The 25,706-nt window shown below is 39.9% G+C and overlaps 1 protein-coding gene across 1 annotated transcript; it reads right to left on the reverse strand.

Annotated features, from left to right (window-relative positions):
* Positions 1-5,030: 5,030 nt before the first annotated feature.
* On the reverse strand, positions 5,031-24,790 carry LOC109871406 (trace amine-associated receptor 13c-like). Its single transcript, XM_031806117.1, has 6 exons — positions 24,293-24,790; positions 22,828-22,997; positions 22,626-22,727; positions 22,201-22,328; positions 21,590-21,669; positions 5,031-6,263 (listed from the first exon to the last, which is right to left on the reverse strand). Exons 4-6 carry the CDS (start codon positions 22,269-22,271, stop codon positions 5,428-5,430), a joined length of 987 nt encoding a protein of 328 aa, XP_031661977.1. The 5' UTR covers positions 22,272-22,328; positions 22,626-22,727; positions 22,828-22,997; positions 24,293-24,790; the 3' UTR covers positions 5,031-5,427.
* Positions 24,791-25,706: the final 916 nt, after the last annotated feature.

Below are 25,706 nucleotides of genomic sequence, written 5' to 3' on the forward strand. Positions count from 1 at the left end.
CTTTTATCTCCCTCACCAACTTCAAACATCTGCTATCTGAGCAGCTAACCGATCGCTGCAGCTGTACATAGTCTATTGGTAAATAGCCCACCCATTTTCACCTACCTCATCCCCATACTGTTTTTATTTATTTACTTTTCTGCTCTTTTGCACACCAATATCTCTACCTGTACATGTCCATCTGATCATTTATCACTCCAGTGTTAATCTGCAAAATTGTAATTATTCGCCTACCTCCTCATGCCTTTTGCACACAATGTATATAGACTCCCCTTTTTTTCTACTGTGTTATTGACTTGTTAATTGTTTACTCCATGTGTAACTCTGTGTTGTCTGTTCACACTGCTATGCTTTATCTTGGCCATGATAACTCTTACTTGGAGCTACCTGAGATTTGTGACCATTTAACCAGAGTAAACCATACATGCATAGATTGGTCCCCAGTAGAGTCTAAGGAAAACTAACCTCGGTTAAGAGAGGTTTAAGAGCAATAAAAGTGGTAAAACTGCAACTGAACCATGAAAACAGACAGATATTGGCATTAGAGAAGCCTTAGAACAAAATAAAATAGTAGTGATACAAATACAAAGCAACAATGTGAGTGGAATAAAGAATATATACAGTGCCTTGCGAAAGTATTCGGCCCCCTTGAACTTTGCGACCTTTTGCCACATTTCAGGCTTCAAACATAAAGATATAAAACTGTATTTTTTTGTGAAGAATCAACAACAAGTGGGACACAATCATGAAGTGGAACGACATTTATTGGATATTTCAAACTTTTTTAACAAATCAAAAACTGAAAAATTGGGCGTGCAAAATTATTCAGCCCCCTTAAGTTAATACTTTGTAGCGCCACCTTTTGCTGCAATTACAGCTGTAAGTCGCTTGGGGTATGTCTCTATCAGTTTTGCACATCGAGAGACTGACATTTTTTCCCATTCCTCCTTGCAAAACAGCTCGAGCTCAGTGAGGTTGGATGGAGAGCATTTGTGAACAGCAGTTTTCAGTTCTTTCCACAGATTCTCGATTGGATTCAGGTCTGGACTTTGACTTGGCCATTCTAACACCTGGATATGTTTATTTTTGAACCATTCCATTGTAGATTTTGCTGTAAGTTTTGGATCATTGTCTTGTTGGAAGACAAATCTCCGTCCCAGTCTCAGGTCTTTTGCAGACTCCATCAGGTTTTCTTCCAGAATGGTCCTGTATTTGGCTCCATCCATCTTCCCATCAATTTTAACCACCTTCCCTGTCTCTGCTGAAGAAAAGCAGGCACAAACCATGATGCTGCCACCACCATGTTTGACAGTGGGGATGGTGTGTTCAGGGTGATGCGCTGTGTTGCTTTTACGCCAAACATAACGTTTTGCATTGTTGCCAAAAAGTTCAATTTTGGTTTCATCTGACCAGAGCACCTTCTTCCACATGTTTGGTGTGTCTCCCAGGTGGCTTGTGGCAAACTTTAAACGACACTTTTTATGGATATCTTTAAGAAATGGCTTTCTTCTTGCCACTCTTCCATAAAGGCCAGATTTGTGCAATATACGACTGATTGTTGTCCTACGGACAGAGTCTCCCACCTCAGCTGTAGATCTCTGCAGTTCATCCAGAGTGATCATGGGCCTCTTGGCTGCATCTCTGATCAGTCTTCTCCTTGTATGAGCTGAAAGTTTAGAGGAACGGCCAGGTCTTGGTAGATTTGCAGTGGTCTGATACTCCTTCCATTTCAATATTATCGCTTGCACAGTGCTCCTTGGGATGTTTAAAGCTTGGGAAATCTTTTTTGTATCCAAATCCGGCTTTAAACTTCTTTAAAACAGTATCTCGGACCTGCCTGGTATGTTCCTTGTTCTTCATGATGCTCTCTGCGCTTTTAACAGACCTCTGAGACTATCACAGTGCAGGTGCATTTATACGGAGACTTGATTACACACAGGTGGATTGTATTTATCATCATTAGTCATTTAGGTCAACATTGGATCATTCAGAGATCCTCACTGAACTTCTGGAGAGAGTTTGCTGCACTGAAAGTAAAGGGGCTGAATAATTTTGCACGCCCAATTTTTCAGTTTTTGATTTGTTAAAAAAGTTTGAAATATCCAATAAATGTCGTTCCACTTCTTGATTGTGTCCCACTTGTTGTTGATTCTTCACAAAAAAATACAGTTTTATATCTTTATGTTTGAAGCCTGAAATGTGGCAAAAGGTCGCAAAGTTCAAGGGGGCCGAATACTTTCGCAAGGCACTGTACGTGCAGCCGAACGCACCATTGGGTGAACGTTGCCTGCCCTACAGGACACCTACAACACCAAATCCGCAGGGAGGCCAAGAAGATCATCAGGGACCTCAACCACCCATGCCCTGTTCTACCTGCTTCAAACACAGCAGCATCATGGCAAAAACTGAATATCAGGCTGCTGAATAGCCACCACTAGTCAGCTACCTGCTCCTCCTCCCCCCTCCTACTCCCTCAATGGACACCCCCCCCCTCACCCCCCAACTGCCTTTTACTCTGCCCCCACCCCAATGACATTCATCACTGTTGCAGTTGTTAATATGGTTATCCTATTTTTATTTAACTTGATCCCCACACCCGTTCAATGGTCATGCTGCTCCCCCTATGGTCATTCCCCTCCACAACATTAGCAGTTTTTACTCTGCCTCCAACCCAATGGACAAGTATTTATAATGCTATTTCAAATGTTTTATTATTTTTTATTACCATTTTCATTCTTTTATTTCACTTAGTCCTGCATGTTCAAGCTCGGAGCCTGAGATTTTCACTGTACTCTGCAATCACACGTGTACATATGGCTATTAAACACAGAATCCCCTAAGTCCCCTAAATTTGGGAATTAACATTAAAGAAGTTAATATGAGATCATTTCAGGATCACATATTAAAGTGACAATTATCTTGTATTAATGTGATCATGATGTTGTATTAACTTGATAATTATCTCATCAAAGTTACAGGAATTCTTGCCAAAAAGTTTCAGATACAAATTTAGTCTAGTACACAAAATAAGAACTTCAATTGACAGCACAATTAGTGACAGTTCGAATACGGCTGGGGGGGGGGGGGGGGGGGGGGGTTAGGAAAGCTACTTCCCTTATATACACTAGCCTACTCCACAGTAACCACATGGGTTGCCACTGTCTGCTCTGGGCTCATTTGAATCACACTCACACACCTTTGATATTTGCCTCTCTGAAGGCCACAAAACAATATGTTTCATTGCACATGATGAGACTTTTTTATAAAGTTATTGACTTCACAATAAACCAGAACTTCCATGACAGCTTTGTGTTGCTGGAACTTGAAGCATCAACCACAGCACAATCAATCGGGATGTGGACTATACATAGAGCTAATTCAAATAATTCCTCCGCAGGGCTACCTGGCCAACTTCCACCACGGGGAAGAGTGCCCATTGCCGCTGAGCGAGAGACTGAACGGCACCACGCCATCCTGCACACCATTTTTTTGCTGGAGCCTCAGGACTGTTAGGGTTAACAGGTGGTAGGTGGAGTAAATATAAGGAAAGTTTGGTTTTACATGTTTTGTGCATATTTTTCATCAATCAAATTTAATGTCGACTCCATGTTGATTCAAAAGGAAACTACGTTGATTCAACCAATATGTGCCCAGTGGGTGTAAAACTTTGCAGTAAAACTGTTTTTAAACTTGTCTCTTCACTCCAGCATTTTGGATTTGAGATCAATTGTTTCATATGAGGCGACATTATAGAACGTCACCCTTTATTTGAGGGTATTTTCATACATATGTTTTACCATTTAGGAACAAAAACTAATTATGTATCTGGTCCCCCCAGTTGAAGACGTCATAAGTATTTGGACACCTTCACTTGTAGTGTATTAAAGGTAGTAACCCTTAACATAATGTTCAGTTAAATTATTATATATGTTAATATATATATAGTTATATAATAGTTATGTATTTAGATATTGGTTCCCTTACCCTGTAATCAGTCTATGAACTGCTCTAATGAGTGACTGCAATCCACAATTTGGTTTTGAAAGTCACTGCCAACAAACACGAATGTTAGCATTTTCAGACAAAACATGTTACTACTTCAGCACACTACCACAACTATGTGACTGTTTTGGAATAAAATGTTCAATATATTCCCTTTAACATCCTCTGTGTTGTGTGCTTATTGTTTAACCATTGATATATTTTGGGTCATTTTGAGAACTTAAGGAGCATCAGGTACTGCTGGGATGTCTACAATTAGCATGTCCATCTTCATGTGATACATTACACTGGTCACTGTTCAAAACATTTATAAAGTAGTAAGAAAGTGTGAATATTCCTCCCTTTAGATTCTGCAAAACGACTTTACTAATGATCAGTTAATGGTTTATACGTTCATTCATTAAACATCTTTTGAATGATCTTATAAATCATTATTACAGACTAAAAGGTTGTTTAAAATGTGTGAATAACTAGCTTACTAAAATAAATGGAGTAATGTTAACTAAATTATAAACTATTTACTTATCCATTATTTAGTGTGTTACCCAATCACTATATTCATTCACGCTCAACAGCTTCTGAGAAAGCTGCTCTGGTGTGACCCCTGACCTGGCAGCAGGGATGTAGTGAGAGAAGTGGTAGTGTTCATAACCAGTATGTTGAGGTTGAAGTGTCTACTGTGGTCTCCTGCACTGTTGTGTTTAATCATTACTGCATATAGTAGTTATTTATAAATGTGAGAATGCAAAGCTGATTAACATTTAACAAATGTGGGTGTAATCATAAATGGTGACCAAAAATGTAAATGCCTTACAAATGGCTTATTACTGAACATTATAAAGTGTTACACATATTTGCATATTACTCTCAACTACTTACATACACCATTGAGATAGACTTGGACGTTGTCTGATATCATGCAGTATTGAACATTTTAAATTCAGTACACTTGTTAAAGGCATTGTGTTCCAATTGAGCCACTAGAGGGTGATGTTAAACAATATACATAATGACTCGTTCTCAAAATGTACTTTTAGAATACTTACATATTATTTATTATTAAATAACATGGAACAACAGACATTGGTTTTTGGAATGTACAACCCACAATGACTACAATGTATTTTATAAAACAAGCTTATGCTTTCTTATACTTTTTCCAAGTCATTCCAAACCAATCCAGACAAATAATGCTGTATCACCACCACACGCATCTACCATATGATGACAATACTGAGATAAGTAATGTCAGTGTATGAAAGAAGCAATTACAACAATTGTATTACAAAACTATATCAAAACACGTTTGTCAAACGTAGAAATAAAAACTATTTATGCCTTAAGTTAAGCCGACAATGTAAATAAGAAATTGTTCTTAACAGACTAGTTAAATAAAGAATACACATTTAAAAAAAAAAATACAATTTAAAAGTTCAGAGTTAAAATACGTTTAGCTGTCACTTTGAACCATGGATAAAAGAAAGCATAAATTATTGGATTGATAAAAGAATTAACTAGTGGTAGAAAGCCGATGATCATAACTGAAAATAAACTGCCAATTAAAAAATACAAAAAGAAAGAAAATAAAAATGGAATCCAACAAATGAAATAGTTGAAAACAACAATAGCTAGGGTTTTTGCTGCTTTTCTCTCAGACTTATTTGCCTGTACAGTTTTAACACCAGACACACTGGCAGCCTCTTTTGAAAAGACCTTTCTGGCCTGTGATCTGGCCACCACAAAGATTTTCATATAAAGTGTTATAATAATAGAGCACGGGACAACCATTGTAAATATAAGGTCAATTATATTTCCCCAGGTTATTCCTTCAACAATAAAACATTCTTTCAAACACCGACTGGGTACCTGTACATTTACAAAGTTTTTTATAATAGCAGCTCGGTATATGATACAACAACACCAGGTAATGAATATACAACATATCATTCTTGTTGTTGTTATTTTAGAGTGGTACAATAAGGGATCACACACAGCAACATAGCGGTCAATAGATATCAAGACCAAATTACCCAGAGATAAAGAACTACATAAGAAAGTAATGTAGATCTGAAACACACAGAAATATTTCCCAAAACCCCAGCATGATTCCATTAATGCTACAGTCGTTACTGGTATCACAATCAGTCCCACCAGGAGATCTGCCACAGCCAGAGAGAGGATGAGCAGGTTGGTTGTAGTGTGGAGCTGCTTGAAGTGAGAGATGGAGATGATCACCAGTAGGTTCAAAAATACTGTAACTGCTGAAATCAATGAGAAGAATATGTACAGTGTTATGTAGATAGATGTCGATAGCAAAGCCTTTCTGCAAGAAGAGTTTCTGTCTTGAAAACAGTACTGAACATCTTCATGTTCCTCCATTTGTAATAAAGGGTAGAAATGCTGAGGTCCTGCTCCTGCTTGGTCCTGTGTGTGACCCTGTCAGGTCCGCCTTCTGACAAACTCTGAGCTCTGCCTCTCTATTTATCCCCGAGTTAATGACAGAAACTCCCCTCCCCGGAGTCTCTCTGCATGCAAACACACACTAACAAACGGTTAGATAAACAAATAATTTATGATGTAATGTATAACAGGATTGGATGTTCATCTGCCCACCTAGCCTGTCCTTCAGTCTTACTGGTAGTTAGAGATGAGCGCAAAGGTACATTTTCTCAACTGATCATTTTAATGGGAAAATATAGTGGGAAAATATAGTGGGAAAATATATGGGGGAAAAAAATGGGAATATATAGTATGGGAGATGTTCTGGTCACTCAAAGGCTATTTTACATGGGAAATAGGATAACTGTGCAGACTAACAGTTTTGAGTGATTAGTGCTTAGTTTGGACCATAATCCACAACCTCAGGAGACATGACCACATGTCAGCTGGCCAGTGTGTAGGAAAGTTGACAGTAGGGAAGTTGAAGTTGACATTTTGCAGCCCTACGAATTTGATCTGTTGTAATGGCCAGTTATATTATCTGATTAATGTGGTATTTAGTTTCCTGACACAGGAACAAGCCAGTTGATCAGAATATATCATGGATTATCAGCAATTGGTGTCTGTCTAGACAGAAAAAGACTTTGAAGTCAGATTTTGCAGTAAAATAAATTACATAGTTACTGTGTTTTGCCTTTGTAGAGCATTATGGGGTATGCACTAGAGCACATGCAGTCAAATGAATAGTGGCATTCCATAGACGTTTAGAAATGTCCATCTGAATTAAATTATGAACTATACTTCTTCAAGTTGAGGGAGACTTTGTCTCAGTTACATCATGGGTACAAATACTTTTTGTCAGACATCAGAAGAACCACACTATATTCTGACCCAATCATCCCATAATGTTATTTTCTCTGATTTAAACAAAAATACTAAATGTAATTTCCATTTAATTTAGTTGAATCAATCATCTCAAAAGCACTTATAAAATAAGAACATTTCAGAAAAAAAAAAGACATCTTTTGGAATAATTCACGATTAGCCATTTAATGAAGATAGCCTTCAACAGCTTCAGCGGTAGCCCCCAGACCCTGGGTACAAGGACCACCTATAATACAAGTCTAAATACTGTACTGTAACAGTAAACAGTGTTATTGTGTCAGACTTTTGGGGCATTAATATTTATGACCTAATTCAGTAACACTTTATAATAACATTCAGTAATAAAGCATTTGTAAGGCAAAAACAAGTAGTTTTATCACCATTTATTAAATCATTACTCCCACATTTGTTAAATGTTACTAAGCTAGGTATTCTCACATTTATAAATAACATTTAAATGTATTAATGAGTCGTTGGATTTTGTATATTTAAACCATTTACTAAATCAATAGTACTAATCAAATATTTTTGCAGTCCCTAATCTAAAGTGAGAGCCATTTATACTTCTGAAATGATTAATAAATGTTTTGAGTGACCAGGGTAATTTCTCACAATAAGTTGGACATGCCATTGGTAGACGATGAAGGTTTCAAAATGACCAGGAACATATCAATGGTTAAAGAATAAGCACACAACAAAGGATGTTTAAGGAAATATATCTAACTTTCATTTCACAAATACTGTTGTTTAAGAACTATTGCAAAGATGTGAGGAAGTGTATTGCAAATATTTAGCTAAAGTTGTCAACCTCAAACTAATTATAAAACAGGGAGATGTGGCCTACACACAAGAGCTGGTCGGACTGGACAGTTTTTATCTAGTGGATTTTATTCCTTCATTACTACTGATATGTGATTGAAATGTAGAGGTATTTTTAGGTAGAAATTATACACTGCTCAAAAAAATTAAGGGAACACTAAAATAACACATCCTAGATCTGAATGAATGAAATATTCTTATTAAATACTTTTTTCTTTACATAGTTGAATGTGCTGACAACAAAATCACACAAAAATTATCAATGGAAATCAAATGTATCAACCCATGGAGGTCTGGATTTGGAGTCACACTCAAAATTAAAGTGGAAAACCACACTACAGGCTGATCCAACTTTGATGTAATGTCCTTAAAACAAGTCAAAATTAGGCTCAGTAGTGTGTGTGGCCTCCACGTGCCTGTATGACCTCCCTACAATGCCTGGGCATGCTCCTGATGAGGTGGCGGATGGTCTCCTGAGGGATCTCCTCCCAGACCTGGAATAAAGCCTCCGCCAACTCCTGGACAGTCTGTGGTGCAACGTGGCGTTGGTGGATGGAGCGAGACACGATGTCCCAGATGTGCTCAATTGGATTCATGTCTGGGGAACGGGCGGGCCAGTCCATAGCATCAATGCCTTCCTCTTGCAGGAACTGCTGACACACTCCAGCCACATGAGGTCTAGCATTGTCTTGCATTAGGATGAACCCAGGGCCAACAGCACCAGCATATGGTCTCACAAGGGGTCTGAGGATCTCACCTCGGTACCTAATGGCAGTCAGGCTACCTCTGGCGAGCACATGGAGGGCTGTGCGGCCCCCCCAAAGAAATGCCACACCATGACTGACCCCAATGAAATACCACCCCACACCATGACTGACCCACTGCCAAACCAGTCATGCTGGAGGATGTTGCAGGCAGCAGAGCATTCTCCACGGCGTCTCCAGACTGTCACGTGCTCAGTGTGAACTTGCTTTTATCTGTGAAGAGCACAGGGCACCAGTGGCGAATTTGCCAATCTTGGTGTTCTCTGGAAAATGCCAAACGTCCTGCACGGTGTTGGGCTGTAAGCACGACCCCCAGCTGTGGACTTCGGGCCCTCATACCGCCCTCATGGAGTCTGTTTCTGACCGTTTGAGCAGACAGATGGACATTTGTGGCCTGCTGGAGGTCATTTTGCAGGGTTCTGAGCCACTTGTGTGGGTTGTAGACTCCGTCTCATGCTACCACTAGAGTGAAAACACCACCAGCATTCAAAAGTGACCAAAACATCAGCCAGGAAGCATAGGAACTGAGAAGTGGTCTGTGGTCCCCACCTGCAGAACCACTCCTTTATTGGGGGTGTCTTGCTAATTGCCTATAACTTCCACCTGATGTCTATTCCATTTGCACAACAGCATGTGAAATGTATTGTCAATCAGTGTTGCTTCCTAAGTGGACAGTTTGATTTCACAGAAGTGTGATTGACTTGGAGTTACATTGTGTTGTTTAAGTGTTCCCTTTATTTCTTTGAGCAGAGTAGATGTATATCCTAACCTTTAAATATTTCCTGCAGTCTTTTAATCGCGGACTATTTTCAAACTTTGCTTTGTTTGGCTGCACTCTTACTGTGACTTTAAAAGGTACTGATCCTTTAACTGTAAATGTTCAGCAAGTTATGCATGTAGATATTGGTTCCATTGCCTTGTAAGCAGTCTAGGAACTGCTCAAATGAGTGACTGCAATCCACACTTTCACATTTGCAGTGACAGGTCTACCAAAACCAATGTTAGCATTCTCAGACAAAAAAACGGTAATTTACTCAGAATAGAGTGTGTCTGAAGTTACACACCACACTATTACAGTGTGGCTGTTTCAGAATAAAATATTAAATACATTTATTTTAACATCCTCCGTGTTGTGTAATTATTGTTTTACCATCGATATGCTCTTGCTTGGGTTACGCGCAATGTCGTCAGGGGTACGCCAAATAAAACTGTGATTCACATTTTTAAACAGACCATGTAGATTTTCCAATGGGGCTATATATTTGGGTGATGTTTGTTTTTTTATCGCCTAAGTAGCCTCGTTTCACTGCCAAAAATAAAATTCAACCATCTAGTGTTCAGCGAAATAACAACAATGTCAAATACAGGTAGCCTCGTCAAATAATTAACATCCAATCACATTAACCGTTACTCTCTCGCGGGAATTCCACTACCGGTCCATATGTAGCCAAACGTAGCTGCTACTCATTCCGTTAACTCGAAAATTGATAAATGGCAACAAAAAAAAGAAGGTACGGTCACATCCATAGAGGTATACATGGACAGATACTCCAATCTCCGCTGTGGAGCTTTGCAGCTCCTTCAGGGTTATCTTTGGTCTCATTGTTGCCTCTCTGATTAATGCCCTCCTTGCCTGGTCTGGTGAGTTTTGGTGGGCGGCCCTCTCTTGGTAGGTTTGCTGTGGTGCCATATTCTTTCCATTTAAAAAAATAATGGATTTAATTATGCTCCGTGGGATGTTAAAAGTTTGATATTTTTTTTAATAACCCAAACCTGATCTGTTCTCCACAACTTCATCCCTGACCTGATCGCCATGGTGCCGCTTCATTGGCGGTGACCCTTCCTTAGTGGTGTTGCAGACTCTGGGGCCTTTCAGAACATGTGAAAATATACTGAGATCATGTGACACTTAAAGTCCACCTGTGTGCAATCTAACTAATTATGTGACTTCTGAAGGTAACTGATTGCACCATATCTTGTTTAGGGGCGTCATAGCAAAGGGGGTGAATACATATTCACTCACCACTTTTACATATTATTATTTAAGAAAAAATTTCACTTCACCAATTTAGACTATTTGGTGTATGTCCATTACATGAAAAATAAATCAAATAGATTTAAATTACAGGTTGTAATGCAACAAAATAGGAAAAACGCCAAGGGGTATGAATACTTTTACAAGGCACTGTACCACGGCTGTCAGCCAATTAGCATTCAGGGCTCGAAACACCCAGTTTATAATCCACAGTAAATGTAGAAACCTTATATTCTTATTTATCACAAGCGAGCGACACTCCAAAATAACAATACATTATTTACCATAATTTCTATTGGGCACGAAATAATCTGAACCACCACCAAAACAAACTGCAAATGCATCCAAAAAGTTTGTAGAGTCACTAGCTTGATTTAGTCATTGCGTGCTAGCAATATGGTACTAAATACTAACATTGACTACTTTATTGTAAGAATCTTTAAAAAGTCTCAATCATTTTTACCCTTACCTTTGAGAAATTTGCTGTCTAATTCTGTCTATACACACACACACCACCTATTGATATTCTGTCTATACACACACACACACACACACCACCTATTGATATTCTGTCTATACACACCACGCTAATATATCTACTTGGTTATTTATAGATTTTTTGTTCGATTAATTGTGTTATTGTATTGTATGTACGATACTAGCTCCAACGGCGCAGTAGAATGTAACAAGCGTTTTGCTGCACCTGCCATAAAACCTGCAGATCTGTGTACCTGACCAATATATGTTGATTTATTTTATTTTTTAAAGTATAGTTTGTTGTTCTATCAGATTCCAGAGGGTTTTGATAGTACAACACTACTATATACTGCATTGTCCATTTACATTTACAATTAATTTAGACGTCGGCATACAAATACACAATAATATTACATGACGTACGGAAAAACTAACGTTAGTACACAAGTCACACATGTACATATTCAAAACATGCAGGGCTCTGTCATAATGACACATATCACTCTACCAATGAAAGGTGTGAGTCACCATTGAGACCAGGATCTCATTTGCAGGGGAGCCCTATGAACATGAACATATATTATTTATTGTAAGATAAAAAATAAATTTAAAAAAACTCAAAAACGGGCGGCCGATATTCTAGCAGTTCAAATGTTGGGCCAGTAAGATAAAGGTCACTGGTTCACATCCCTGAGCCTAGGTGAAAAATGTTCTCTTGAGCAAGGCACTCAACCCTAATTGCTCCTGTAAGTCACTCTGAGTAAGAGAATTTGCTAGATGACAAAAAAATATCATCAAATATATGATCCACTTTAGTCTGCATGATTCCTAAAGAGCATCTTACATCAGCAAAACTCTATCTGTGCTCTGTGACTGATGTCACTGGGACTATATTGTCTCTACTGGGTACGTGGACAACTCTTTAATGATGTTAGTTTTGACTTGGTTAAGTTTCTGACACCAGAGGGTCCTGTTATCACCTGTATGCAAGGCTCTGGAACAATGAGGTCCAAAACTCTAAGGAATTCTACCAATTAAAGGTGTTGGAGACACAGAAATGCTTTCCTCCAGGGACCTAATAAGGCCCCAGAACAGCATAAACATTCAAAGTGAACCCGAGTTAGGGCTGTGGCTGTCATGACATTTTGTCAGCCGGTTATTGTCATGCCAAAGACTGCTGGTCTCACAGCAATTGACCGTTAATTAACATCAACACGTTTAGCATCTCTAGGCCTCAATGCATTTTATTTAACCTTTATTTAACTAGGCAAGTCAGTTAAGGGTAGCCTAGTGGTTAGAGCGTTGGACTAGTAACCGAAAGGTTGCAAGTTCATATCCCCGTGCTGACAAGGTACAAATCTGTCGTTCTGCCCCTGAACAGGCAGTTAACCCACTGTTCATAGGCTGTCATTGAAAATAATAAATTTGTTCTTAACTGACTTGCCTAGTTAAATAAAAAATAAAAAAATTCTTATTTACAATGACAGACAAACCCATACAAACTGCTGGAACATCTACTTTAAAAAAGTTGAATAAATCAATTTAATATACACCATCACAATAAAGAAAGAACAGAATAGGAGTTGTGCTACTGTATGTTATCTGTCTGTGCGCCATGCCACAGGCTCTAAGCTTGTTCATTTAGCAGACAAGATATGCTTATAAATCCCGTGGCACTAGTTTATAGTAAGAAGAATGTAATTGAACTTAGCTGAATACAATAGAAAGGATATTTTTCCCATTCTGGAGGAATTGGCTATGTTGAGCATAAAAGGGATACTTTGAAACAGGTCCTATACGCTAGACTTAAGAGTTATTTGGCAACTTTAGTTCGTTTGTCTTAAATAATCAGAACATATATGAGCTGCATGATGCAACTATAAGTTATTGAAGATTTGAGAAAGTAGAAAAAAAAAGAAGCTTGCGCAGTGTTGCTTACCTCAGTCTAACATGTCATATTAGTTTAGATTTAGAATGACCCATCGGTCAGGAACAGGGGCAGGGGAATAAAGACATCTCATCCATATGCACTTGAATAGTGAAAGGAGGCCACTATTTGAGGAGCATGCAGTGAAAGACAAAACAGTACATATAAGAAAAGAAAGAAAGTGTGCAGGTGTCACAACAACTCCCGCTCCAGCCTTCAACATTGCTGCGTCTACTAACCACCGGTCCTGGCAACCATCATTACGCACACCTGGACTTCATCACCTTGATTAGCTTTCCTTTATTTAGCCCGCAGGCGCCAGGCACTATTGGTTTGTTTTCATGTTCAGTACGCTTCTCCTGTTTTGTTCATTTGCCTTTCATCATTTTTATTAAAAAGTCTCCTTCCGCACCTGCTCCCTGCCTATACGTGACAGCAGGTGAGGTTCGAAGCCAAAAAGGGCATATGTGAAATCCACATTACAAATATGAGTACAACAAAAATGTCTGTTCAATCAGTTAACGCATATCACTTATAAATTGTACATGATATACTCAGTATACAATAGATATCGTATTGATTGTGTGTGTAGAGAGTTAGACTACATGGAGGGGATTATTGGGTAGTTTGGTTCATCAGACTTACCTCCAGTCTTCACTTTAAGTTTTTGAGAGCTGATATGGTCTTGGTAATGTGAAGATAAGAGTTGATATTCTGCCAAAACTTTGTTTTCCATAGGCTCTGCAACCCAGTTTCTGAATTTACCCAGTGCATAATTTGGGAAAGCTAGTGAACTCTGTGCGAGAACATTGATAGTAACATGTTTTCACAACAAAAAAATATTTCATTCAACTGTTGCCAGCCCCTCTCTCTGTGCACTGGGGAAAGGAATGAAGGAGAGAGAGGAAAATATGGAAAATGTATGGTGGTGAGATATTCTGTAGCAAAAGATGTGTATATATTAATAATAATGCCTATGAAAAAGTATAATCCATATTTCGAGTCTATTCAAAGGCACTATAAATTGTAGGCATAGCCACCCTGCACAATCAATGAACCAACAGCATCGTCTAGGCCTACACGTTTTCTCCTAGACTCATGAATGGAACTTTTGAAGCATAGAATAAAAGGTAACCAGTCCATCTAGTATACATAATAATACAGTCCACACTCAAAAAGTGATTAGCAGACCCAACCAGGCCGCACTGCTTTTTAACACAGCGCACCTCCAACCCGGAAGCCAGCCGCACCAATGTGTCGGAGGAAACACCGTACACCTGGCTACCTTGGTTGGCGCACACTGCACCCGGCCCGCCACAGGAGTCGCCGGTGCGCGATGAGACAAGCCACACTCAAAAGGTGATTAGTAGAATTTGTTTAATAATAGGCTAGACAAAATCTTTTTATGCAGGATTCTTGACCAGTGCAAGGTGGACTTGTTCAGGGAAAGGTTGATCCTAATGGATGTTCTGTATTATTATTTTTTTTAAGTTGACCTTAAACTTTACTAGGAAAGTTAGTTAACCCAGACAACACTGGGACAATTGTGCGTCGTCCTATGGGTCTTCTGATCCGGATCAAACTCGGGTCTGTAAGTGATGCTTTAGACAGGTGCGCAACTCAAAAAAATCAAATCAAATTTATTTGTCACACACATGGTTAGCAGATGTTAATGCGAGTGTAGCAAAATGCTTGTGCTTCTAGTCCCGACAATGCAATAAAAACCAACGAGTAATCTAACCTAACAATTCCAAAACTATTACCTTATACACACAAGTGTAAAGGGATAAAGAATATGTACATAAAGATATATGAATGAGTGATGGTACAGAACAACATAGGCAAGATGCAGTAGGTGGTATCGAGTACAGTAAATACATGTACATATGAGATGAATAATGTAGGGTATGTAAACATTATATTAAGGTAGCATTGTTTAAAGTGGCTAGTGATATATTTTACAAATCAATTCCCATTATTGAAATGGCTGGAGTTGAGTCAGTGTTGGCAGCAGCCACTCAATGTTAGTGGTGGCTGTTTAACAGTCTGATGGCCTTGAGATTGAAAAACAGCTTCTGTCTCTCGGTCCCTGCTTTGATGAACCTGTACTGACCTCGCCTTCTGGATGATAGCGGGGTGAACAGGCAGTGGCTAGGGTGGTTGTTGTCCTTGATGATCTTTATGGCCTTCCTGTGACATCGGGTGGTGTAGGTGTCCTGGAGGGCAGGTAGTTTGCCCCCGGTGATGCGTTGTGCAGACCTCACTACCCTCTGGAGAGCCTTACGGTTGTGGGTGGAGCAGTTGCCGTACCAGGCTGTGATACAGCCCGACAGGATGCTCTCGATATATATATATATTGTGTATATACTGTGACAAGCTGAATTTCTTCAGCCTCCTGAGGTTGAAGAGGCGCTGCTGCGCCTTCTTCACAACGCTGTCTGTGTGGGTGGACCAATTCAGTTTGTCCGTGAAGTGTATGCCGAGGAACTTAATAAAAAATAATAACTTACTACCCTCTCCACTACTGTCCCATCGATGTGGATAGGGGAGAGCTCCCTCTGCTGTTTCCTGAAGTCCACAATCATCTCCTTTGTTTTTGACGTTGAGTGTGAGGTTACTTTCCTGACACCACACTCCGGGGGCCCTCACCTCCTCCCTGTAGGCCATCTCGTCGTTGTTGGTAATCAAGCCCACCACTGTCGTGTCATCCGCGAACTTGATGATTGAGTTGGAGACGTGCATGGCCACACAGTCGTGGGTGAACAGGGAGTACAGGAGAGGGCTCAGAACGCACCCTTGTGGGGCCTCAGTGTTGAGGATCAGCGGGGTGGAGATGTTACCTACCCCCACCACCTGGGGGGCGGCCCGTCAGGAAGTCCAGTACCCAGTTGCACCGGGCGGGGTCGAGACCCAGGGTCTCGAGCTTGATGACGAGTTGAGGGTACTATGGGTTTAAGTGCTGTGCTATAGTCAATGAACAGCATTCTCACATAGGTATTCCTCTTGTGTAGATGGGTTAGGGCAGTGTGGTTGAGATTGCATCGTCTGTGGACCTATTTGGGCGGTAAGCAAATTGGAGTGGGTCTAGGGTGTCAGGTAGGGTGGTCCTTGACTAGTCTCTCAAAGCAATTCATGACGACGGAAGTGAGTGCTACGGGGCGGTAGTCGTTTAGCTCAGTTACCTTAGCTTTCTTGGGAACAGGGACAATGGTGGCCCTCTTGAAGCATGTGGGAACAGCAGACTGGGATAAAGATTGATTGAATATGTCCATAAACACACCAGCCAGCTGGTCTGCGCATGCTCTGAGGATGCGGCTGGGGATGCCGTCTGGGCCTGCAGCCTTGCAAGGGTTAACACGTTTAAATGTTTTACTCACATCGGCTGCAGTGAAGGAGAGTCCGCAGGTTTTGGTAGCGGGCCGTGTCAGTGGCACTGTATTGTCCTCAAAGCGGGCAAAAAGGTTATTTAGTCTGTCTGGGAGCAAGACATCCTGGTCCGTGACGGGGCTGGTTTTCTTTTTGTAACCCGTGATTGACTGTAGACCCTGCCACATACCTCGTGTCTGAGCCGTTGAATTGCGACTCTACTTTGTCTCTATACTGACGCTTAGCTTGTTTGATTGCCTTGCGGAGGGAATAGCTAAACTGTTTGTATTCGGTCATGTTTCCGGTCACCTTGCCCTGGTTAAAAGCAGTGGTTCGCGCTTTCAGTTTCACGCGTATGCTGCCATCAATCCACGGTTTCTGGTTTGGGAATGTTTTAATCATTGCTATGGGAACGACATCATCAATGCACTTTCTAATGAACTCGCTCACCGAATCAGCGTATTCGTCAATGTTGTTGTCGGAAGCAATGCGGAACATATCCCAATCCACGTGATTGAAGCAGTCTTGAAGCGTGGAATCAGATTGGTCGGGAGCCCAATCAGGCCTTCGCGGTCAAATTTCTGCAAAGAAACCACTATTGAAGGACACCAATAAGAAGAGACTTGCTTTGGCCAAGAAACACGAGCAATGGACTTTAGACTGGTGGAAATCTGTCCTTTGGTCTGATGAGTCCAAATTTGAGATTTTGGGATTCAACCGAGATGCAGAGTAGGTGAATGGATCATCTCCGTAGATGTGGTTCCCACCATGAAATCAAATCTTAATTGTCACATGCGCTGAATACAACAGGTGAAATGCTTACTTATAAGCCCTTAAATTAACCAACATTGTAGTTAAGAAAAACAAGTGTTAAAACCTCTTTGGGATAGGGGGCAGTGAAATTCAACTTCCTGCTACCCATGCCAAGAATATAAGATATGCATATTATTAGTAGATTTGGATAGAAAACACTGACGTTTCTAAAACTGTTTGAATCATGTCTGTGAGTATAATAGAACTTATGTAGCAGGAAAAATCCCGAGGACTAACCATTCAGATTTTTTTTTTTTGACGTCACTGTCTATTCAATGAGATTTCATTGGGAAACTAGGACACTTGTTTGCAGTTCCTACCGCTTCCACTGGATGTCACCAGTCTTTGGAATTTGGTTGATGTTATTCCTTTGTGCAATGAAAAAGTACAGCCATCTTGGATCAGGGTAACGTTATGTGTACTGTTTGAGAGTTGCAGATAGACCTGTCTTCAATTTGATTGATTATTAACGTTTAAAAATACCTAAAGTTATATTACAAAAGAAGTTTGAAATGTTTTTGCAAAGTTTACAGGTAACTTGAGATATTTTGTAGTGACGTTGCGCAAATTGGAAGCTGTTTTTTCATTAATCGAACAAAAGGACCATTTGTGATGTTTATGGTGCATATTGGAGTGCCAACAAAAGAAGCTTGTCAAAGGTAAGGCATGATTTATATTTCTGCGTGGTGCCTGCAGGGTTGAAATATGCTATTCTCTCTTTGTTTACTGTTGTGCTATCATCAGATAATAGCTTCTTATGCTTTCGCCGAAAAGCCTTTTTGAAATCTGACATGTTGGCTGGATTCACAACGAGTGTGGCTTTAATTTGGTATCTTACATGTGTGATTTAATGAAAGTTTGAATTGTATAGTATTTTATTTGAATTTGGTGCTATGCATTTTCCCTGGCAGCTGGCCAGGTGGGACATTTGCGTCCCGCCTATCCCAGTTAAGTATTTACTAAAATAAACTGAAAATTTAAAAAAAATATTAAAGAGCAACAAAATGACAGTAAGGAGGTCATCATTGTAAATAAGAATTTATTCTGAACTGACTTGCCTAGTTAAATAAAAGGTTAAATAAAAAATAAATATACAGGGGCATGGAAGAGGTGTGATGGTGTGCTTTGCTGATGACACTGATTAATTCAGAATTCAAGGCACACTTAACCAGCATGGCTACCACACCACAGCATTCTACAGCAATACGCCATCCCATCTGGTTTGCACTTCGTCGGACGATCATTTGTTTTTCAACAGGACAGTGAGCCAAAACACACCCCCAGGCTGTGTAAAGGCTATTTGACCAGGAGGAGAGCGATGGAGTGCTGCATCAGATGACCTGGCCTCCACAAATCACACAACTTTAACCCAATTGAGATGGTTTGGGATGAGTTGGACCGCAGAGTGAAGGACAAGCAGCCAACAACTGCTCAGCATATCTGGGAACTAACAAAACAAAAGAAAAACCTTTGAATGAGTAGGTGTGTCCAAACTTTTGACTGTAGGTGTAGGGTTAATTGTTGGTATGAAATAGCGGTAAAACCCAGTAACGGTTCCTACAATTTTATTCACCATTCATTTTTGCATCTTGGATTTTAGAACTACCTCATATAAAAAGGTCTGCTTAACCTTAGCATGACATTTTGATAACCGTGTAATTCTCAGACCAGGTGATCAATAAATTTACCTCAATTTACTCCAAAAAAGTATTAATGCTAATTAGCAACAAAGACCTTAGCAAGACTACAAATTTCTGCATAGCACCTTTAGCTGACACTGTCAGCTACTGTTGTGATCAGAGACCTGTGACCAATTTGTGAAATTCTTGTCCCTTTTCTGTCTTAGCTAGCAACTGACTATACTTTAGCTAGCTAATTAGCAGCGCAGTAAATACATAAAAAAACAAACATTTTTATTTAGTCTAGATAATTGTCTGCACAGTAGGTCTGTGTCCAATCCATTAACCTCTTACGTTCCATCTCGCTGTCTTAGCTAGGCCGAATACACTTTAGCTAGTCAGCAGAGCAGTAGATCAAAAAATGGTTGTTTTACTTAGCCTAGATAATTGTTTGTACAATATGGTGACAATGGTGTCTATTTCAGACCTTATGGCATTTAAAGGAGAGAAGACCACTAAGTCTGGCCATGTGGTCTTCAAGACTGTGTGGAAGACCACATGGTCTTTGTTGTGCACTTTGTATATTAATGACATGCAGATGACAATTTTGTATTCCTGTGCCGCGCCTCTGTGCAGCAGGCCATTCGTGAACTTCAGCATGACTTTGAAATAAATTCAGAAATCACTTACAGATCTTAAATTAGTGTTAAATAAAAGTGAAAACAAGCTCATGCTGTTCTCTAGGTAACGAAATGTTGACCTGCATATGTGCGCTATAAATGGAGCTTGTTTCTCAATATAAGTACCTGGGTGCCTGGCTTGATGACAAGTTATCCTAATGATGACATGTTATCCTAAGAAGCTAAGATCCAAGACGTTTAAAAAAATATATATATATATATATAAATCATGCCTTAGTATTAAAAACAGGACAAAGGTTGTTCAAGAAACGCTTCTCCCTGGATGGGATTTTGGTGATATTTGCATGCGGCAACCTCTGTTTAAAATCCATCGGGACGCAGTGTACCATTCAGCATAACTTTTTATCACAGGGGACAATTTTAGGACTCATCATTGTAGTCTGTATATAAAACATGGGATGGACCTCTGTCTGTAAGAGAGCGGCATTCTCTTATTTATTTACAAAGCAATCTGACAGAAACTCCCCCTATATGTAACTTCATTAATTAAGTCTAGAATCATAAGTTACCAAACTCGTTCACAGGAATGGATAACATTAGGGATCCCTTGTTTCCACAGATTTAGGAAAACACTCATTTAGTTTTTTGCCCAATTTGTGGAACAATCTGCAGAGTTCACTGCAGTTAGATGTGCTGGTGTCACTCAGACAGTTTACAATATTGATTGAGATCCTCTATGTAGGTGAATGGGTTTTTGTTAATTGTGTGCTGAATTATAATGTTTTATAAACATGTATGTTTTCATTGTAATGTGTACAGGGCTCTCTTGTAAAAAGTTGATTGTTAATCTCAACTTGACTCCCTGTTTCAATAAAGGACAAAGTGGAGAAGTGCAGTTTACCGGTTTGATCAGGGCCAGCATGAGGGATGACGTTTCTTGTGTCAGTGAGTGTAGCTATTAAGTTAAGTTTGAGCAACTTATAAAACAGTGTGTTCTATACAGCTGTCAACATTCTACAAAGTGCCAATGATCAAATCAAATTCATTTATATAGCCCTTCGTACATCAGCTGAAATCTCAAAGTGCTGTACAGAAATCCAGCCTAAAACCCCAAACAGCAAGCAATACAGGTGTAGAAGCACGATGATATAATAATGATCTAATCATTAACCAGATTACCCTGGATAACAGACTTCGATGAATGAAAACTCAGTTCTACAATGTTGTCATTGATGAGAATGAATCTAAAATATATATATATACTTAGTTTAGACATGAAGCCTGTATTGTAATTTACCAGAGACAAATCTTCAAAGACACAGTATTTACTTATTCAGTGGTACATGCATTCAGTCTTGATTTATAGGATCCTTCCCATTAAATGATTGGTATGTTAAATAATAAAATCCCAAGTTGTAAATTTAAATAATATATATATATATATATATATATACACACACACATACTACAGCTATAATGTAATCAATCACTCTCTACCACATACGAATGGCTCCATGGAGCTCAAAAGTGGAGCCATGCAGCCTTTTTAGCGGTTCACAATATCAGCCATACAGATGTAGAATGCGAGTGGAGGAAGCCAGTCGTGCCCAACCAGGTGCAGTCAATGGACCTTTACCTGGCCAAAGACTACAACCGTCTGTCACGAGATCGTTAGTGGGTAAGGAACCATCTCCGGGGCAGGTTCAGTGGAATGGCATGTCTTGTTGAACCTGAGCCAGAACAATCGCTACCCTCCCTGTCATCCCTGTCTGTGCCTAATATTGTTTAAAAAACAAGGGCACCTGGGGCATGCAGGCATCCTGGCTGGCGTGGCGTTGTCGGTGGAGCAGCAGGAAACCATTGGACAGTGCACCATTCCCAACTGGTACACCATGAGAGGGAGGTTGACGACAGCAATGATGGAGCAGTGGTAAGGACGGAAAAAAAAGAGAGAGAAAAAAAGGGTCCCGAATTAATACCGGTATATAGTAAAACACGGTATACCGCCCAGCCCTAGTGCTGCACCTCCTCACAACTCACATTGAATTTTGTCATGGGCACAGTGGGATTTAAAAAAAATCTGTGATGTTTAAATTATGTCTTACCCCCAGAGTGAGACAGGGTCAGGGTCTGTCACACCCTGACCGTAGAGAGCCTTTTAATATCTCTCTATTTGGTTTGGTATGGGTGTGATTTGGGGTGGGCATTCTGTGTTTCTATGTTTTGACCTGATATGGCTCTCAAACAGGGACAGCTGTCTATCGTTGTCTCTGATTGGGAATCATACTTAGGTATGACTTTTCCCCCCTCCTTTCTTTGTGGGAAGTTGACTTTGTTTAGGGCACATAGCTTTATGGTTTGTTTTGTAGTGTTTATTGTCAACGTTATAATAATAAAGAATATGTACGCTCACCACGTTGCACCTTGGTCCTCCTCCTTCAACAGCCGTGACAAGATCTCCTTGCTGAGGCTGGTGTTGATCATGCACTGCTTCTCACGGTGAGCGCCTGATGTTCCACATGTCACGCCTCCTGTCTAAAACTGGAGGAAAAGGGGACAAAGTCCAAATGTTGATGCATCTACAGATTCAATGACCGAGTCAACACAAACATTGGCGCATACACATGCATAACACACGATAACATATGCACTATACATACACATGGGCCTAAGGGCACACAGTGTGTTGTGAAATCTGAATGTATTGTAATGTTTTTAAACTGCTTTAAATTTCACTGGACCCCAGGAAGAGTACCTGCTGCTTTGGCAGCAGCTAATGGGGATCCATTATAATTCTAAATGTTTTACACAATATTGTATATTTTATGAGTTACTGACCTGTCTGTCCACAGGCTCGATCTGCTGTCATCTCCACAACCGGATCACACTGCCACAGGATGTCCATGCACCGGATAGCCTGAGGGATTCACTCCTGTTGGACTGGAAAACAAAGAGACATTTGGTCAGTGGTAGGTATTTTTCCAATGCTGTATCACCATGTTTATCTGGAAAGAAAAAAAGCATTGTTTATTGCACTCACCACTCAATCCTATTTGTTTGTTCTCATTTCCCAATCCCCAGTCTGGATCTTCCTCATCCACCATGATGGATGAACTCCCTACTCTGGTAAATACAGAGCCATCTCTCTTTCCCACTGGAAAATGGCAGCTACAGACCCGAGTGTTGTCACTGGGTTTCTGGTCCGTCCATCTGAAAGACAAAACAAATAAGTTACTTTTACTAGCTAAGCTAAAAAAAATTACATCTATATTAAAATGCCATAACCCACATACTTGACTGTAGAAAACTATCAAAAAGACTGGACTTTGGTCTATCTGCACATCTAAAATCCTACTATGTGGATGAGACATTTCTGCTAGAATGGAGGAATCATCTGGAATGCTCAACTAGATGATCAGGGCAGTTCCAACAGTTATATGGGGATCGTCTGAAAGTTGAACAGCAATTAGGGATTTAACAAGGATATTGGGTACCGGCTAGCAGACCACGATTTCTACATTCAGGTCCTAAATCTGTGGCATGCGATGTTTGTGAAGGAAAAATGGCACTGCTGTGTATGGCTAATTTGGCATATTGTCTACTAGTCCCGTCTGAGAAGTACTAGCTTGCGGCTAGATTAATTTCCATCCCTGCAGACATTTCTTACTGACTTTACAGGTCGTTTGATTAATCATGTAACGTTACAACAGTTGCACTTGTGGAACAAAACCGTGTCTGTGTTTTGTATGAGGACAACATTGAGCCCACAAGTGCTTTGTGAGCTAGCTAGCTAGCCAGCTTCAGCTAATGTAGCTAACTAGCCAACCATGGCGCCTCACTCTACATATATTTGACTTGCTAGCTAACGTTAGTAAAGTCTGACTACACGAACGGTGAACTAAGTGCTAACTAACCAACTATCTACGGAGCCGGCTTAACGTTAACTAGCTGGATAGGTCACTAAAGACCTTGTCAATAAAAAGGTAACATTGAAGAACCCCGTTTCTGTGTTTTATATGGGGAAAACATTGAGTCCACAAGTGCTTTGTGAGCTAGCCAGCCAACTTTAGCTAATGTGACTAACTAGCAACCAAAGTGCCCAACTAGCTAGCCCACCCGGCGACATTAGCTAGATAATTAGTTAACATTAACTCACATTTAAATGAGTGTAGTCAGACTTCTAAGTGGTGACATGCTAACCAACTATCCTTGCCATGTTATCAAGCAAAGTCAGACCACACGAACCGTGAATTAAAGTTAATTAGCTAGCTAAATATCCTTTCACTGGTGGGCTAACGCGAGCTAGCATGTTCACATTTGGAAAAGTAGCTGGCTAGCTCACTAAAGACTGGTTAATAAAAAGTCCACAAAAGTCCATTATGCTGGTTCTTTGTACCTGTAAATAAGTCAACGTGCGTTACATATCAGCTTCATAAGCACCTAGTTTACCACAGATCTTTGACCTAACCAAATGTGCTTGTTAGCATATAGCAAACAGGGCTTACCTTATCACACAGCTCTAGCGATGCCTCTCACTTAGAGGTTGGAAAACGATAACATGTACATGTGCTTATTGGAGTAGTGGTTACAATCCGGTAACGTTACATAGCACAGACCCATCCTTGCTTCTGGTCGACGGAGAGACCTAAGGTTTGCTAGTTATCTACAAAGGCAGAGGGTAACTTAATAAATTATAGTAATTTAAAGCCGTTTAAGGTAGCAAGCGATATACACACGAGAAACTAAAACGCCTATAATGTCTGTTTCTTGCTAGGCTACTTGTCGAGGAGTTTGCGTGGAGAACTGTGCCTTGAGGGTTTGACGTCATACTTTGCGACAAGATGTGTAGTTCTTTATGAAAGTCCCATTGGCATTTCATTTTGGGAGGTAATTACACGTGAATATATTGATACAATTTACCGTGTCTGAGAGATTTGCGCGGTTATCAAAATGTCGTGCCAGGTTAAGCCAATATGAAACAGAGTTTATATGAAATAGTTCTAAAATCCCAGACGCAAAAATGAATGGTGAAAAAAATATTATAACAATTTCCGGGGTTTACCGCTAGGTTTTATGGGTATAATGACTGATACTATTGTACTCAATGTATTGTAGGTGTAGGACTGTTGTTGTTATTATTATTATTATTATTATTATACCTTTATTTCAGCAAGGAACACAGACGGAGACCAAGGTCTCTTTTACAGCTGGGTCCTGTTTACACATATAGTTTAGGTACAATGATTAAGAAACTACACAAGACAAAAAAAACGATCACAGATAACACACAAAAAAATACAGCAAAAATACAGTAGCAGACACATTTACACAAATGTTATTCCCCTAACAGGTTATTCCCCTAACAGCACAAGAACTTGCATTGCCCGAAACAATTACAAGCAATACAAAAATAAAAATCCTCCAGTAAATATTTAAAATGAGCGACAGTGAGACAAGAGTCAAGTTTATGTTTAGTCTGCAGGCTATTCCATGGGCAAGGAGTGTAACTGGAAAAAGCAGCCATACCCAAATCTGTGGAAACCGCATGGGCCTCAAGTGTAATCCATGCTTGAGACCTGGTTTTAGGAATTCTAAATCAAATATTGATGAGTGATGATAAATAAGAAGGTAGCTTATTCAGAAGTGCTTTATAGACAAACAGGAGAGCATGTTGTTCTCGTCTCACGGACAACGAAGTCCAACCCACATTTTGATATAAAACACAGTGGTGAGTTCTGTAGCTAGCACCCGTAATAAACCTAAGTGCGCAATGATAAGTAGCATCCGGCGATTTAAGTGTTGATGCCGTAGCATGCATGTAAATAATATCACCATAATCTATAACAGACATAAAAGTAGCTTGTACAATGTGTCTTCTATTTGTAGAGGACAAACATGTCCTGTTTCTATGGAGGAACC

Source organism: Oncorhynchus kisutch, linkage group LG26, assembly GCF_002021735.2.
Source record: "Oncorhynchus kisutch isolate 150728-3 linkage group LG26, Okis_V2, whole genome shotgun sequence".
Classification (NCBI taxonomy): Eukaryota; Metazoa; Chordata; class Actinopteri; order Salmoniformes; family Salmonidae; genus Oncorhynchus; species Oncorhynchus kisutch.